The 13,549-nt window shown below is 40.7% G+C and overlaps 4 protein-coding genes across 5 annotated transcripts; 1 reads left to right on the forward strand and 3 right to left on the reverse strand.

The window, feature by feature from the left end:
* Window positions 1-1,843: 1,843 nt before the first annotated feature.
* Window positions 1,844-6,539, forward strand: LOC129581009 (WD repeat and SOCS box-containing protein 1-like). Of its 2 annotated transcripts, XM_055471822.1 has the most exons (9): window positions 1,844-1,982; window positions 2,206-2,311; window positions 2,870-2,940; window positions 3,038-3,129; window positions 4,523-4,764; window positions 4,918-4,987; window positions 5,048-5,213; window positions 5,437-5,837; window positions 5,938-6,539. In XM_055471822.1, the coding sequence occupies exons 2-9, from the start codon at window positions 2,275-2,277 to the stop codon at window positions 6,113-6,115; spliced, it is 1,257 nt and encodes a 418-aa protein (XP_055327797.1). In that variant the 5' UTR covers window positions 1,844-1,982; window positions 2,206-2,274; the 3' UTR covers window positions 6,116-6,539. The 2 variants fall into 2 exon arrangements, with proteins under 2 accessions (XP_055327797.1, XP_055327796.1); XM_055471821.1 differs by having other exon boundaries at window positions 1,846-2,311.
* Window positions 6,540-6,649: 110 nt separating this feature from the next.
* On the reverse strand, window positions 6,650-8,558 carry LOC129581387 (uncharacterized). Its single transcript, XM_055472407.1, has 2 exons — window positions 7,951-8,558; window positions 6,650-7,290 (listed from the first exon to the last, which is right to left on the reverse strand). Exons 1-2 carry the CDS (start codon window positions 8,234-8,236, stop codon window positions 6,779-6,781), a joined length of 798 nt encoding a protein of 265 aa, XP_055328382.1. The 5' UTR covers window positions 8,237-8,558; the 3' UTR covers window positions 6,650-6,778.
* A 712-nt stretch (window positions 8,559-9,270) lies between these two features.
* LOC129581101 (uncharacterized) lies at window positions 9,271-10,679 on the reverse strand. Its single transcript, XM_055471989.1, has 3 exons — window positions 10,479-10,679; window positions 9,926-10,184; window positions 9,271-9,785 (listed from the first exon to the last, which is right to left on the reverse strand). The coding sequence occupies exons 1-3, from the start codon at window positions 10,546-10,548 to the stop codon at window positions 9,524-9,526; spliced, it is 591 nt and encodes a 196-aa protein (XP_055327964.1). The 5' UTR covers window positions 10,549-10,679; the 3' UTR covers window positions 9,271-9,523.
* Window positions 10,680-11,074: 395 nt separating this feature from the next.
* Window positions 11,075-13,125, reverse strand: LOC129581100 (uncharacterized). The gene is made up of 3 exons (XM_055471988.1): window positions 12,913-13,125; window positions 12,340-12,522; window positions 11,075-12,057 (listed from the first exon to the last, which is right to left on the reverse strand). The coding sequence occupies exons 1-3, from the start codon at window positions 12,983-12,985 to the stop codon at window positions 11,366-11,368; spliced, it is 948 nt and encodes a 315-aa protein (XP_055327963.1). The 5' UTR covers window positions 12,986-13,125; the 3' UTR covers window positions 11,075-11,365.
* Between the last annotated feature and the right edge of the window lie 424 nt (window positions 13,126-13,549).

The following is a 13,549-nucleotide window of genomic DNA, read 5'->3' on the forward strand; positions in this document are numbered from 1 at the left end:
ACGTTTCTTAGGCAGAATGTTTGGGCGCATCCTGATTATATTCAAGATTTTGGCCGGTTATAAATTGACTGTAAAATGCTGTAGTTCTCGACCTTAATCCCGTTAATTTTGCGCTCTTGGTCTTCTCAAGTGGGAGCTAATCAAAATTCTTTTAGAAGTTCGATGAAGTGTGAGTGCTCACGTTCTAAGCAAATTTTGTTCAAACTTTTTCTTCGGTTCGCACCTCTCGCACTTTTTGTTGCGAAGAAAAGCTTCGAACTGTGCGAAGGGAAAAAGTTCGATGAAATTTGCATCGCACTTGAAGTGTGGCCCTAGTATTAGACTTCGCGTATAAACGCGAAGCCGGCGCATGTTTTCCCTGTGAGATCTGCCAGAAATCCTACAAAATAAGTTTTATTTTTCAAAGGTCCCCTTCGATTTTTTAAATGGTTTTGAATGGTTTTAATGTTGCGCACTAGGACAACTCGCTCTATCTCTTGTTTTAACAGAGTACTACACAAAATGTGTGTCACTGTTCACTACACAATTTTTTGGCCGTGGTTCCATTAAAAATTTTCTATCTGCTCTTGATTCTAAAAAACTCTTGTAATTACGTACTGCATTGGTTTAATTTTGTGGTAATGACCATACTTGTGGATTGCAAGTGCCTCGAGGGTTTGTCTGCTCAAATTACAATCTCAGTGAATAAACTACAGATGCTAAACTGGGAAAAGGAAAGGCGCTGGCATGGGACTGTAACCTGCCGCAGCACCATGGCCCTGTCGCACAATGCAGCCACATCCACTCGAGCCGGAGCTGCAGCAGAAAGCTAGCCGAGCGGAGCAAGACAGAGAAGTACCGCAACATCACCCAGGAATGGCCAGGATTACTGGTTCTCGCCTCTGGCCTTCGAGACCTACGGAACATTCGGACCAGAAACCACCCAGCTGCTTAACGTGCTAGGAAAGATGATCCAGCAGCAATCAGGCGAACCGCGAGCACTCAGCACTGTAGTTTTTGCTTCAACGGATCAGCGTATAAATTCAGCGAGGAAACGCAGCATCTATAATGGGAACAGCACCACCGGCGGCGAATTTAGACGGAATCTTTTCTATTATTCGCCCGCCTGTGTTTGCAGATGTTGTGTAACTCGCTTGTGTTTTGAGTTTCTCACGATTTATGTAGAAGCGTCAAAAATTTTATTGCTCATAACGCGAATAAAAGCAGCCGTAGTTCAAAAAAGATACTAAACTAAATTACACAGTGCACAGTGCACACTACATGTACTCCACATCCACTTATGGAGTTTATAATAATATTGCTCATCCGGCAGTGATTGCACTGTACCTACTACTACCTACAGTACTTTAGTACGTACTTAAAGTACTGTACTTTAAGATTTAAACACTAACCAGTATTAAAGCTTATAGTATAATGTACGTATTCTGAAGAACTATTGTAGGTTAAGTTGTGGACTCCATTCTGAAGTTTTGAACTGTGCAAGTAAAGTAATTCATAAAATGTAGGATCGTGAATTCCGGAATGCCCCACCATCCAACAAACATTATTTAGATGCAGTGCGTCATACTCATTTAACGTGATACCATTTTTTTAAAGCTATCCTTCAGTCATTTCAGGGAGAGATAAAATCTTTCCAAAAAATATAAATGAAAATATTATTGCCGAATCGTAAAGCATAAGCACAGCCGGCTAGCTGATTTTAACCGCCTTTTTAATAAGCGCAATGAAAACGTAATGCCGCTTGGACCTGCCCCCCACCTCCCAAATGGTCCAATCATGACAGTTGCATTTTTATTTACTTAACATTTGCGATTCTAGGAAGGTGTTGAATCGGTGTAGGCAACTGACAGTCAGGTTGCAACTTACATCCACATTTTTGATGTTTTGACTTTTGCCTAGACAATTTTTACGACATTTACGCTCCAGTCGTGAGAAAAACTTACCTTAGTTAAGTTTCAGAAAGCTTCTTCATTAATTAACCAGTAAGTGCGTCACACTCTCCAGGCCTTTTGCTTTACTGGCATGTGATTTTGTTTTGGACGCAAATTGACGAACTTTACACACAACAGTATTGCATCAGCCATCGTCTTATCGACCTTTTTCCTTCTTGTGAAAACGTTTTCTACGCCAACTGCTTTTGTATGCCACTGCTTATTTGTCGGGTTTTCTACGGATATCAACCGTTTCGGTGTGGTCCATTTTCAGACATTTGCACTTAATTTGTTTCGGCATATTGACCTTGGAATTTGGAGTTCTTCGCATTCGTTTGTTTTTATGGCGAGTTTTGCAGAAGGTGTCGAGGAATTTACTGGTATGCTTTTATTTTTGTTTATGTTGCAGTTTTTCGGGTGCTTTGGTGTAATTTGCGTTCCGAACTTTGATAACGAAATGCTCTGTTCGATAACTGTGTTGATTATAAAAAAGCATTCAAGTCGATTCAAAAGATTTATGTAATGGAATTCAGTTTATCGTACAAAGATTACAGGACCACGTTTATAATATTGCAGCTTCCAAGTACAGAATGCACCAAACTCTCTAAGCTATCCGTGCGGCGTGCACTTATCAGCCATTAGCTGATTCTTGTTTTCGCTTTGAAACGACTTATGCAGATATTCGGGAATACTTGTTAACTTGCGAATTTTTCAAAAATAATTGTCAGATCTTTTTTTTAAAATCTGTGCGTAAGCTGTTACCTCGCAAGCCTGTCGTTGCAGGTGCGGAATAGAGTAGCAAAGTAGAGAGATCCTTTTGGTGTCATTACGTAATTATGCATCATTTCATCGCATTTCTGATAGTAAAGTTTTACTGTGATATTTCGGTTGTGTCGTAAAACATTTCGATGAATCCGTATTTCTGTTGTTCAAATCAGGACTGCTTCCACCAATACAACGTCTGGGAACAGATGAAGAGTTCGATTGCCCACGAAAGCATGGAGATGAGGTGAGATTTAACTCATTTGATGGGTGTTACTTTAAAATTAATTGTGTTTGTTGATTCTGCCAGTTTTCGTTTTGAAATAAGTTCAACTTTGCTGCAGCTCGTCACATGTGCACTTGCCCCGGACGGCAAATGGTTTGCGTGGTCACTCGGCACCCGAATGGTCTTCGTTGTACAAACGCAGTCGGACAAGTAAGTAAAGTGACCACTTGGCCGAAAGTAGTTGCTGAATGCTACTAGTCTCGGTAATAATATATTTCTAGAAAGTGCATCGTAATATCTGAAGGCTTGCCGTCATATAAGCTCATAGTGCATTTTAGCGTCAACTTCGATCTATCTCGTGTATTTTGCTCTTACGAAATCCGTGCGTAGTACGTGTAAATCAGTTCACTAGTGTGATTTCGCACTTTTTGATTGTGTTAGTATTACTAGTTTAGCGGAATTTTTACCTGCGAAGAAGGAAATTGCGTTGCAGGATCGCAATCAGAAATTGATGTAGGCTTCATATAAAAAATATGGGCACTTAAATCTGCTAATTTATGTAAGAGTACCTTTTATAGCGGAAAAATCTGTTATGTTTAACTTTACGGACTGACAACAGGGATATGATTGTGAGGATTGTGAGCTAACTTGTAAATAAATTAATTAAGCAGTTGTTCATATCCGTCGAAATTTCAAACCTGTGTCAGCTGGATGCGTTGGTACGATAGCTGTTGCAGCCGGTAGAGATCTACGGGTAGCAGACCAGTTTTTGGCTGTGCATAAATGCTTGAATGCTATAAAATTTTAATTATGAAAATTACTGATGGTGAGCTCATTGTTATTTGGTACGCTCCGTGGGTGTGTTGATACATGCCAGTGTATCGAATTAACAGTTTGCTTTCGTTAAAGTATAGTTGTGGTTGCATGTCTCTTGTTTTTATCTTTGTTTTATTTTGAAAAAACGGCCAAGGAGCGGTTGTTTTTGAGCTAAAGGAAATCCGAAACGCGTATTAACCTATTAGGTAATAAATAACTTGGCAAGAGTTTATCTGTTGTTTTGAATCCTGCACCCAGTTCCACTCGTGGACCGTAATCACGCACGTCAGAATGGTTGATTAATGATCAATTTTATCATATGCGTGATCATAAATTTCCTTCTTATGGATTTGTTGTTGTTTGCCTCGGCGGCGCTTGAAATCTTTCACGGAAGCGCTTCGCTGCAGACGTGTTTGAATGGATGGCACTGAAAGCTTTGCTACGTGCTTTCCTTTTTCTGTTACCCCTTCATGCCTTTCTTTACAGCCAAATGTGCATAATACGGTTCATAATTACAAAACGCGCTGGATATTCGTTAAACCTATTATTTTACGTTTGAACCATTCGTTCAGGTTTTGAAGAGTCAGTTAGCTTTTGAACGTTGCTCGTAATATCTTCCACTAATGGTTTAGTTTGTAGCGAATCGTCATGCATTAATAGAGCTTCTCTTATTTTATGTTTGAAACGCTATATTCAGTATTAAAGACGATAGACACCGCTCAGTGCATCATCCAAAATAACAATAACAGTGCGATGCATTATACTGTAAATGCATGTTGTTTAATAGGGCAGGCTGTTCATTTGATGAACTAAAGAAACGGAAAATTGGCGAGAAAGCGGAGTGGAACAAAAAGTGCCTTGATTGCACCGTTGGTGTGACTGCGCTTGAATTTGGGTGTCGATCATCTGATATCAAATGGCATTCGGATCAGGTCCATTACAAAATAGTGCATAATTTTCCCAAAGGGAAAATTGTGCTTGCCGCTGGCCTGAGCAATGGAGAAATCAAGTTGTGGGACTTGGAATGCGGTAAATTTGAATGGCTTTATACGCGCTTTTTGTTTTTCTGACGTATTAGTGTGTTATAATATCAGCTTGGTATCGGGCAATGGCTGAGCTTTAGCATTCACTTATTTGTTAGCTTACCGTTCACAACTAAAACGAGTTTTCTGCTTTGTTTAGGGCGTATTATTCTTCTCCTTCAAGATCACAAAGCGGCGATCACAGGGTTGAGTTTTTCGCCAGACGGAAGGTGGGAATTATATTGTAAAAGTGGCGGGTAATGAATGCTACAGTTTTTTTGCATTTTCAGCTTAGTGCTTGCGTCTGCCTCCAAAGACAGCAGCGTCAAATTGTGGGATTTGACAGACGACGGAAACATGTTTAAGACGCTGCACTGCGAACATTCAAAACAAGTGAACGCCATTGCCTGGTCTCCTGTTGGTCAGCGCATTGCAAGTGTGGGAGTTCTTAAAATGGTATGTGTTTTTGCTTAAGAGGTAGACATTTGGTGTGTGTCTGCTTTTTGCATGTGATTTCAGGAGGTTTTTCTGTTTTTTTATAATTAGAACTTTTTTGGGTCATTTTTAATAAATAATGCAGCTGAGAAGGTTTTAAAGATATCTTTTGTAATTCCTAAATGCAGTAAGAGGCGGATGTGTTTCAGTGCTACTTTGGAAAAACATCTTCCAATTTCCATAGGCACTGTTATGGAATGCACGAACTGGCACTTTGGAACGTCGTTTGGAAAATGGCCACCTAAACGACGTCACAGGCTGTTGCTTTTCACCGGATGGTGCGTTGTTATTTACGTCGAGTTGGGATACAACAGTCATTTGTTGGGATGTTCAGACGGGCGCCAAGCGTACGGTCTACGGGCACATGTTTCCTCCACCACGACCAATTTTCGCCGGTGGAGTAAATGGGCATGAAGTACGGGGGGTGACTGTTTGTCCAGATGGAATGCATATTGCCTCTGTCTGCCGCGACGGTTATATTCGGGTGTGGAATATTTTCCACGGCACTAATCCTATTCAAAAGGCTGCTCTGCGTGATGCGCGAGCGGTCCACTTTTCGCACAATGGATTTTTGTTAGCTGTTGGGTAAGTTAATGAAATTGCTTACTACGTAAAATATAGAAATGGATAGTGTATTAAGATAATTGTTAGAATTTTGATCAGACTTCTCGTTTCCGGTTTGTAGGTGTCAAAGCGGCGAGATGAACTTCTTCGCAGCACCCATGCAGACCGCGACATTACAACACCGATGTCGGCTGACGGTTAGGCAGTGCATAATCAGTGGTGATGGCTGCGCGGCACTGCGTGCACTTGTACCCCGGAAGGCAGCACAATATCTCAATTATGCGGATATCGTCACGTGAAGTCGTGTTTACGGAAGAGTTTGGATTTGGCAATCAGTGGTGATCATCGTTTGTATGTGTGTGCGTGTGTAGCGCAGATGTTTAGATGCTCGTGGCGCTTGTTTATAAAAATCATTTGCACTGGCTTTTTGTACCTTTTGATTACGCGTGCTTTCACATTTTTGGCGTTGAAAATCTCGCTTGTATTTATTGTGCTTCTTTTGATCTAGTTGCTCTTTAGATTGGAGGTTGCTCAATCGGTTAGAGTAGATTTCAGATCTTTGAATCGCTTATTTATTGTACAGAGCTGGTCTTCAGAGCATAACTGTTTTGTGCGCACATTAGTGTGATTGCTCGAATGTTTGGCGAGAGTTAATGTTTGTATACTTTGTACTTATTTATTTCACTCGTTAGAATATTTAAAAATAAAGTTACCGCTGACATATACGAGGGAATATTGCTCACGCGTGTTAAAACGGAAAATCTAATGTCTCTACATTTATCTTGGTTTCTCTATGCCAGTGTCAAGTGACTGCCAACAACCTCGATTTCAGATCCACCATTTTTCCGTTTTCACATTCAGATGGACCAGAAAGACTTAAGAAATTTCATTAGAAAAGCTGAACAGTTGCGCTATGTACAAATCAGATCCTAACCCACTATAAACAGAAAAGCAGATCAAAGTCAGCCAACCTTGAACCTTTTATAAGCCACACTGATGGCATCAGCGCAGGCTCCATAGTTCGGTAGACCACCAACAAACAAATTCACCGCACAGAATACAGACGACATAGCCGAGGTGATGAAGATTAACAAATGACAGTTCATCCCGACCATCTTTAATATGTAGATCTCCTCCAGTACGCCTTCCGGCCACGACAGTTCGTCCTGTCCGATGACCTTTACCATTTGCTGTTGGAGGTGTATCATCGGTAGTAGTTTATGCTGCCAGTCCCGCAGTGTGGCGTAGATGCCCACCGCGATGAGCGACAGAGCGAAGAGGCCGAAGGAACAGGCCAAGTTGAGGTTGTGCAAGGATTTGTGGAGTTTGGTTAAGGTCGGTCGGTGCTCCTGCCGGCTGACCTTCCATATCACAGCTCCTGTGGCACCGTTCAGTAGGGAGAGGCAGGCCACGAAAAGTCCCGGGGATTCGATGCTGAGCAGCGCAGCACTGGCGATGGGATGTTTCAACTTCACTACCAATATAATATAGAATACACTCAACACAGTAGACTCAGTAGGCAATTAAGTGTTTGAGTATTAATAATGTAACTGATAACAGCAACCTTTTGATTCCAGCTTGAGCTAAATTCGCTTAAATCTTGTAATGTACAGATAACTGTATTATAAAATTATTTCAACAAAGGGTTGACAGAATTTTAGGACTATCAGAAATTCCTTTATTGAAAAAATTTAATTGGCCAAAAAGTTTTCGCACTTGTTTGATGGAATGCCAATGGTAGTACCGGCGTTTCCGACAGCATTAGCATTACATTAAAGGTTAAATAGGTAGGTAAAATAAATAAAGCTTATGGTTAAAAAAATCTATTATATTAACAAAACTTACTGAACCTAGTCGAGCCGCTCGGATAAATTGTTTCAGTTTTCGTACAGACTGTTCCTCTATACGCTTGGAAGTACAGTAATTATAGTACAATTGTGCAAGTACCATTACCGCTAACTGAAGACAATTTGTTAAACGCAATTTGTTAAATTACCGTTGGTACTATCTATGAAAGTACAAGCCGAGTCTCACCAGAAAGATGGACGAGCCTGAACATGAGAAGGTCCGGTAAGTATTCCGTAAAAGCAATAAATTGCATACGGTATTACGTATTTGAACATTAAGGACATACTTATAGCTTCCGTTATCAGTGTTGCTACTCCCAGCGCACAGGAGACGATAGCCAGTCCCAGAATTCCGTCCAGACTAACTTTGAGCGAATAAGCTTTCTGGCGCTGCAATAGGCGGAACAGCCGAATGAGGCGACCCTGGTTCTCGGCGACAGAACGCAGGGATCCTCCGCCGACAGTCGACGGTCGCACAATGTGCGAGGCTTTTCGCGCGATGCCGGCACTCCCGGCACGCATGACTTGCCGACGTCTTTTGATAAATTTGTGCAATATGCGAAATGAGCCCATAGTTTCAGTTCATAACATTAATCGAACAACCAAACATCGGTGTGCTAGATTAATAATTCAAAAAGTCAAACGATAAGGGATTTTGTTGCTACTTGTAGGTACAGACGGTCGCAAATGCAAATCACGTCTGACAGCTGCAGAACTTGACAAGTTCGTGGAAAACGCACGCTGGACTGTGGCAAAGTGACGGCTTTAGACTAGCTATTATTGTGCGCACTACGCAGTCAGTATAGACGTTAATCAGATTAAATAAAAAATAATAAGCACGCCAAAACTAAATGGACGCCGATGCAAAAACGCAAAGCGGCAAATTTCCGGCGACGGAAGCGGCACAGGGCTTTGTACATAGTATGGACGTTATCGGTGCTCTTGATAGATAGAGCTGGCAGATTCAAACGATATGGTGTCCGATATCCATACGTTTCATGAACACGATTCTACGGGTAGTATTGCATTGCACATACAGAGTAGATAAGACTTTGTTTTGTCTGGAAGCTGTCAGCATAGATCTTCGGAACGTTTTTTCTATAGAACTACAATACTTTCTACTGTAAAACCGGCGTGAAGTTAGAGTCTAATAGTAGTAATGCTCGAGCGTGAACTCGAGCGTCAATAATACAGATATTATAAGTATTATTATTATTATTATATTATTATAGCAACTACAGTAGCCAAACTCCATTAAAGGAGACTTTAACCCTAAGGTGAAAACCTTTGGGTGTTTAGGCTATTGGAAAATTTTTTTGTTTAATTTTGAAAAGAAGAATTTTTTTTGTTTAATTTTTTATGAAGTAATCACTTCGAATGGCCAATTATAATCTGTACCGCTTAGTTTTATGTTTCTGGCAAGCGTGCATTAAAAACTACGAGTAACGAGAATTTCATTGGTTTATCAAAGCAGTGCTCACAGCCGAGCTTTTAAAATAAATTAATAGTCTTTGTCGTGTAACTATTTTGTAATTAACCTACATAAAAAGTAACAAATGTGTCGTAAACGACAGATGATTGCGTTAAATGCGTTTAATCGCCAAATGTTTTACTGTATGGCGCAGCGCCAGGATCGTGTTTTATTGTTTTGGAATCCCATCGGTTATTGTGATAACAGAAAACGAAGGTACTTATTACTGGCACAGCATTCGCACAAGCCTTTTTAAATGTGGTCCGCATATATATGTCGTACAGTATAATTGTCGATGCATGTACTACGCGGTATTGTTTCTGTATGTAATGAGCATTTAAAAGAAGTCATCTTTTACTTGAGTAAGAATATAGTCGGTAGTTGTGCAATTAAAAGCGAACACTAAATTCTACCACCATTTCAGCAGTAGAGTCGTGGGCGGTTATCACCTGCGGCACAGTCGGCTGATACGGAACAGAGTAGGTGAAGTCGAAGGTGCCAATGGAATCGTGGAAGTTGACATCTTCATCCGTGGCGACGATATGCACTCGTGCCAAAGATCCCTTCACTGCCAGCGCCGAATGGCCCACTTGCGGAGGAAACACAATCTGGTTTACGTCCTCACCGCCGTCGTAATAGCCTCGGCTTGACCTATACGACGTCACTGTGCGTGTTACGGGAACTACTCGTAGGTACATAATATTTGAAACTCTTTTTGAAAAAGTAACTTACGTGCATTGTGCAGTTGTAAACACCGCTACGATCAAACTCAAAGATTGCGCTAGACTTACTGCACAACTCCATTAGGATCCGTCCACGAATACGTGATATCAAAGAGAGGATCACACTTTGCATATCCAAAAGGCAATCCGGGGTCGCAGTTCTTGCTGCTGTAGAAGCGTTTAACCTGCATGCTGACCACGGGGTTGGAGGAATTGCTCTTTATTGCCGGCAGAGGCAAGGATTTTCTTCTTGCCAGGGGTGGAATTAGTCGAGGATTAACAGCAGCAGAAGTCACTTCCGCCAGTGCAGACAGAATAAATAAGACAGCTAAACATGTGCAACAAACTAAACATGTGCGTTTAAGTAGAAAACACAGGCTTCAGATGTAAATTCTCGACGTAACAAACGGTCGAACAAACTGTAGTTTAAGAGCAAATTTTTTGTCGTGGAACACCGTTTTATCGTTATTATGATAGTCGGAAAATGCAATGGAGCATGCTTGCACTGCACAGATTGACCTCTGTGGTATCAAAGCAGGCTAGTAGATTATGAATACAGTTCATATCATCTATCATTATTCATGTATTTGCCATTATTACGAATGCTTTCTGCTTTATTTACCTGCTAATTGGCGAATTTTGAAAGAACGCCCAGCCATTATGATGATCGTTGAGAAAAGGATGGTTCGCATGCGCTTAGTATTCCCTAAACCGCGAAAGGTCAGATCGCTAGCTAGCTACATGTACAGATATAAAACCAGTGCACGCTAGCTTGCTATTACGCGGATAGTAGTCGAATTAATTTTGCTATCACAAACTTGCAAACAATTAATCTAGGTAGGTTTGATGCGGGTTCATATTTTATCAGTACGATGATACGGTACTTTATTATGATGATAGTGCAGAATGTCGATTGGCATTAATATATTGCACTTCTCCGGTTTATCTTCTACGGGATTGTACACGCTTTTTGTGCCCCTTGTGTGAGTTATCTAAACATTTTGCAATATAATTGAATTTGTTTTTCTGTGTGTGTACCATTATTTTCTGTGCAAAATGCGATACTGATGTCATACTTAATATTTCAACTACGGCGTACGTGATATGAAGATTTGCTTGGAGGTCAGCAGTAAAGGTTCGACCATGTCAATACGGTAATACCATCAACAAAGTATCAATGCCGTTTATCTGGAGTGCATTCTACGTAGAATCTACTCCAGATAAACGGCATAAACGGCATTGCGCTGCGATCTGAGCAAGATCCGCTACAGAGACATTCTGTTAAAATATGTTTATCCACCCAGTTCAATACAAACACTGGGGGTTTGGAATAGCCATTACAGTCAGTAACCGACATTGTGAAATCGTATCAGTATATATACGGGTATTGTTCATAAATTATATGCAGGCAAACGAATTATTGTAACCGCCATCGCATCAATGGTATAGAAGTACTTTAAATACTGTATCATTGACAAAAGGCTTAAAAACGTTTTGGATAGAGCAGATTTACCGCATGACCGGTGGTTCAGACTCAGAAGGAAGAACAGGTTCCGCAGTGACAGTTGTTCTGATATTACTACGTACATCACCAGTATCGGTTTCGTTTGCCATCACGAACGCATAAGAATGACCATCCACAACTGCACTGGTGGCCGTCGACGATTCCAGACTCCTCTGAGCTGCATCTGCCGCAACAGTAACGTTCGTAAGTGCGGCGGAACTGTTACTCGGAGCTGTGTCAATGTCAACTGTTGCAGTATAATTAGGCGACTGCGAAACGGGATCCGGGTTTGACGTGGTACTTATATTATGAGGATCAGCGACATTACTGTCGTTGGATCTAGCGACGCTGCCAGCTGGCCCTTTGGCTGCTAATTTCGATTTCCGCTGTTCAAGTCTCAGAAGGAATTTGTGTGCGTTTTTGAAGATATTCGGGAAATGTGGCTTCTCATCCCGTTCGTCTTCAAGAAAATATCCGTATTTTTCTTTCATGCGCAAGGCCAGTTTGAAAATCGTCGCCGCATTGCAGGCGTGGTCAGTGCACAGATCGCTGCAGCCGAAAACGGTAGAGGCAACAGTATCGAGGTTAATGTCATACGGTTTCAGTTGTCCACAGACAATGTTTTTCGCCTGGAACTGGGGAGGAATTATTGCTGTACAATATCTGGAGACGATGTACGATGTGCCGGATTGATTTTCTGTAAACCAGAGCGCAACTATGAATGTTCCTTGCTAATACCGAAATTGGAGTAGAAGTACATTATATATATATATATATATATATATATATATATATATATATATATATATATATATATATATATACATAATTATACTCTGTAGTCTGCATACGTAGTATGTAGTTGCACTTGCACAATATGTATGAAATGCACAACACCTGCTTGTACGTGCTAAAATGAAATGCACAACACCAATTTAGGTGCTAAAAAACTGGTTGTGATAGTCGTAGCAGCACCTACTGAATTCTCCCAGCGATGTCACACAAGCCACGGCCATCAAGGGAAATCGGGAATCTGCTGAGCCTATCAGGGAACGACAGTTGTTTTGGACTAAAGTTGGATTGCTGGTCATATGAGGAGATTCGCATGCCGGATTGGAACCATTGATTGAATGGCAAACCAAACAGTTAATTGCCAGAGTTGCTATAAATTTCACAGAACAGCTTCATTGCTTATTTTAAATACTCCACGCAGTGAGTACATTTGAACATGTTTTATCTAGCGCAGTTAACGTTGTGCTCCAATATGTGGCTACACACTTACGCATTTTATGTAGTATTAATCCAAAAATTATTAATCTGTACCGTTCAGACACTTGTACGAGACTTGAAATCGATTAAATGGATACATCAGCACATTAGCTGGTAAGCACGTCAGTGTTGGTTATACATATGTTATAATAATGACAAGGCATTCTGCCACTACTTCATACAGACTAATTCTATTATAACTCGAACATTCTATAAATCAATTGTAAGAAAATCATTAGTGCGAAAAATGACTGGATGTAATGAGATAATTTGTTATACTTACACGGAAAAACTGCCAAACAAATCGCAAGCAATATCCTGTCTGGAAGCCGGGATAAATGAGACGCTCGTGGCATTTTTTAATTCAAGCACAGCTTCGTTAACATGTAACATTTTAATCCAGGATGCCAGACGAGAAAAATATAAGCAATCAATATTGCATAACTGTTAAAACTTGGCGTATTTGGATGTTTTACCATCACGTTTTTGCGAAAATGCTGGCTTGGATAGGGCAACTCACTGCATACGTAATCTAGACCTTGATCGCCGGCTGCACAACACAGTGCCAATGTCGGGCTGTGTTATATTAAGTGATCGTGTTATTACCGGTACGAATTTTGTTTGCGCTATTGTCAAAGTATTCTACTGTTTAGGCTTTTTCGAGTTTATTAGTAATTTTAATAAGTGCTTCAGAGTTTTTGGTAACACTTCACTAGCGTCGTCCATAAGTTTACGTGTTTTGCACGAGTTATATTTTATACTAGTCTTATATTGTTTTCTAGTACTGGTTTTGTAGTCTCAGGCGGTGTACAAGTATATGTATTTAACTTGACATCGATAGCCATCGTAGTTCTCGCACCTGCACCTTGCATACTTCCGCCGTGAACTCAAAAAAGATTGCATTGGCGATTAAATCCGTG

The sequence above is a fragment of the Paramacrobiotus metropolitanus genome, unplaced genomic scaffold (genome assembly GCF_019649055.1).
Source record: "Paramacrobiotus metropolitanus isolate TYO unplaced genomic scaffold, Prichtersi_v1.0 Parri_scaffold0000005, whole genome shotgun sequence".
In the NCBI taxonomy this organism is placed as follows: domain Eukaryota; kingdom Metazoa; phylum Tardigrada; class Eutardigrada; order Parachela; family Macrobiotidae; genus Paramacrobiotus; species Paramacrobiotus metropolitanus.

Bases quoted from the DNA above. Each gene is read 5' to 3' on its own strand.
- LOC129581009 (XM_055471822.1), top strand. From the start codon at position 2,275: ATGGCGAGTTTTGCAGAAGGTGTCGAGGAATTTACTG. The intron at 2,941-3,037 runs GTGAGATTTAAC...ACTTTGCTGCAG, and splicing joins CACGAAAGCATGGAGATGAG to CTCGTCACATGTGCACTTGC. The intron at 4,765-4,917 runs GTAAATTTGAAT...TGCTTTGTTTAG, and splicing joins GTTGTGGGACTTGGAATGCG to GGCGTATTATTCTTCTCCTT.
- LOC129581387 (XM_055472407.1), bottom strand. From the start codon at position 8,236: ATGGGCTCATTTCGCATATTGCACAAATTTATCAAAAGACGTCGGCAA. The intron at 7,291-7,950 runs GTATGTCCTTAA...TTATATTGGTAG, and splicing joins ACTGATAACGGAAGCTATAA to TGAAGTTGAAACATCCCATC.
- LOC129581101 (XM_055471989.1), bottom strand. From the start codon at position 10,548: ATGCGAACCATCCTTTTCTCAACGATCATCATAATGGCTGGGCGTTCT. The intron at 10,185-10,478 runs GTAAATAAAGCA...GCACATGTTTAG, and splicing joins CAAAATTCGCCAATTAGCAG to CTGTCTTATTTATTCTGTCT. The intron at 9,786-9,925 runs GTAAGTCTAGCG...GACGTCGTATAG, and splicing joins GATCCTAATGGAGTTGTGCA to GTCAAGCCGAGGCTATTACG.
- LOC129581100 (XM_055471988.1), bottom strand. From the start codon at position 12,985: ATGCCACGAGCGTCTCATTTATCCCGGCTTCCAGACAGGATATTGCTT. The intron at 12,523-12,912 runs GTAAGTATAACA...TGAAATTTATAG, and splicing joins TTGTTTGGCAGTTTTTCCGT to CAACTCTGGCAATTAACTGT. The intron at 12,058-12,339 runs GTAGGTGCTGCT...TCTGGTTTACAG, and splicing joins GACATCGCTGGGAGAATTCA to AAAATCAATCCGGCACATCG.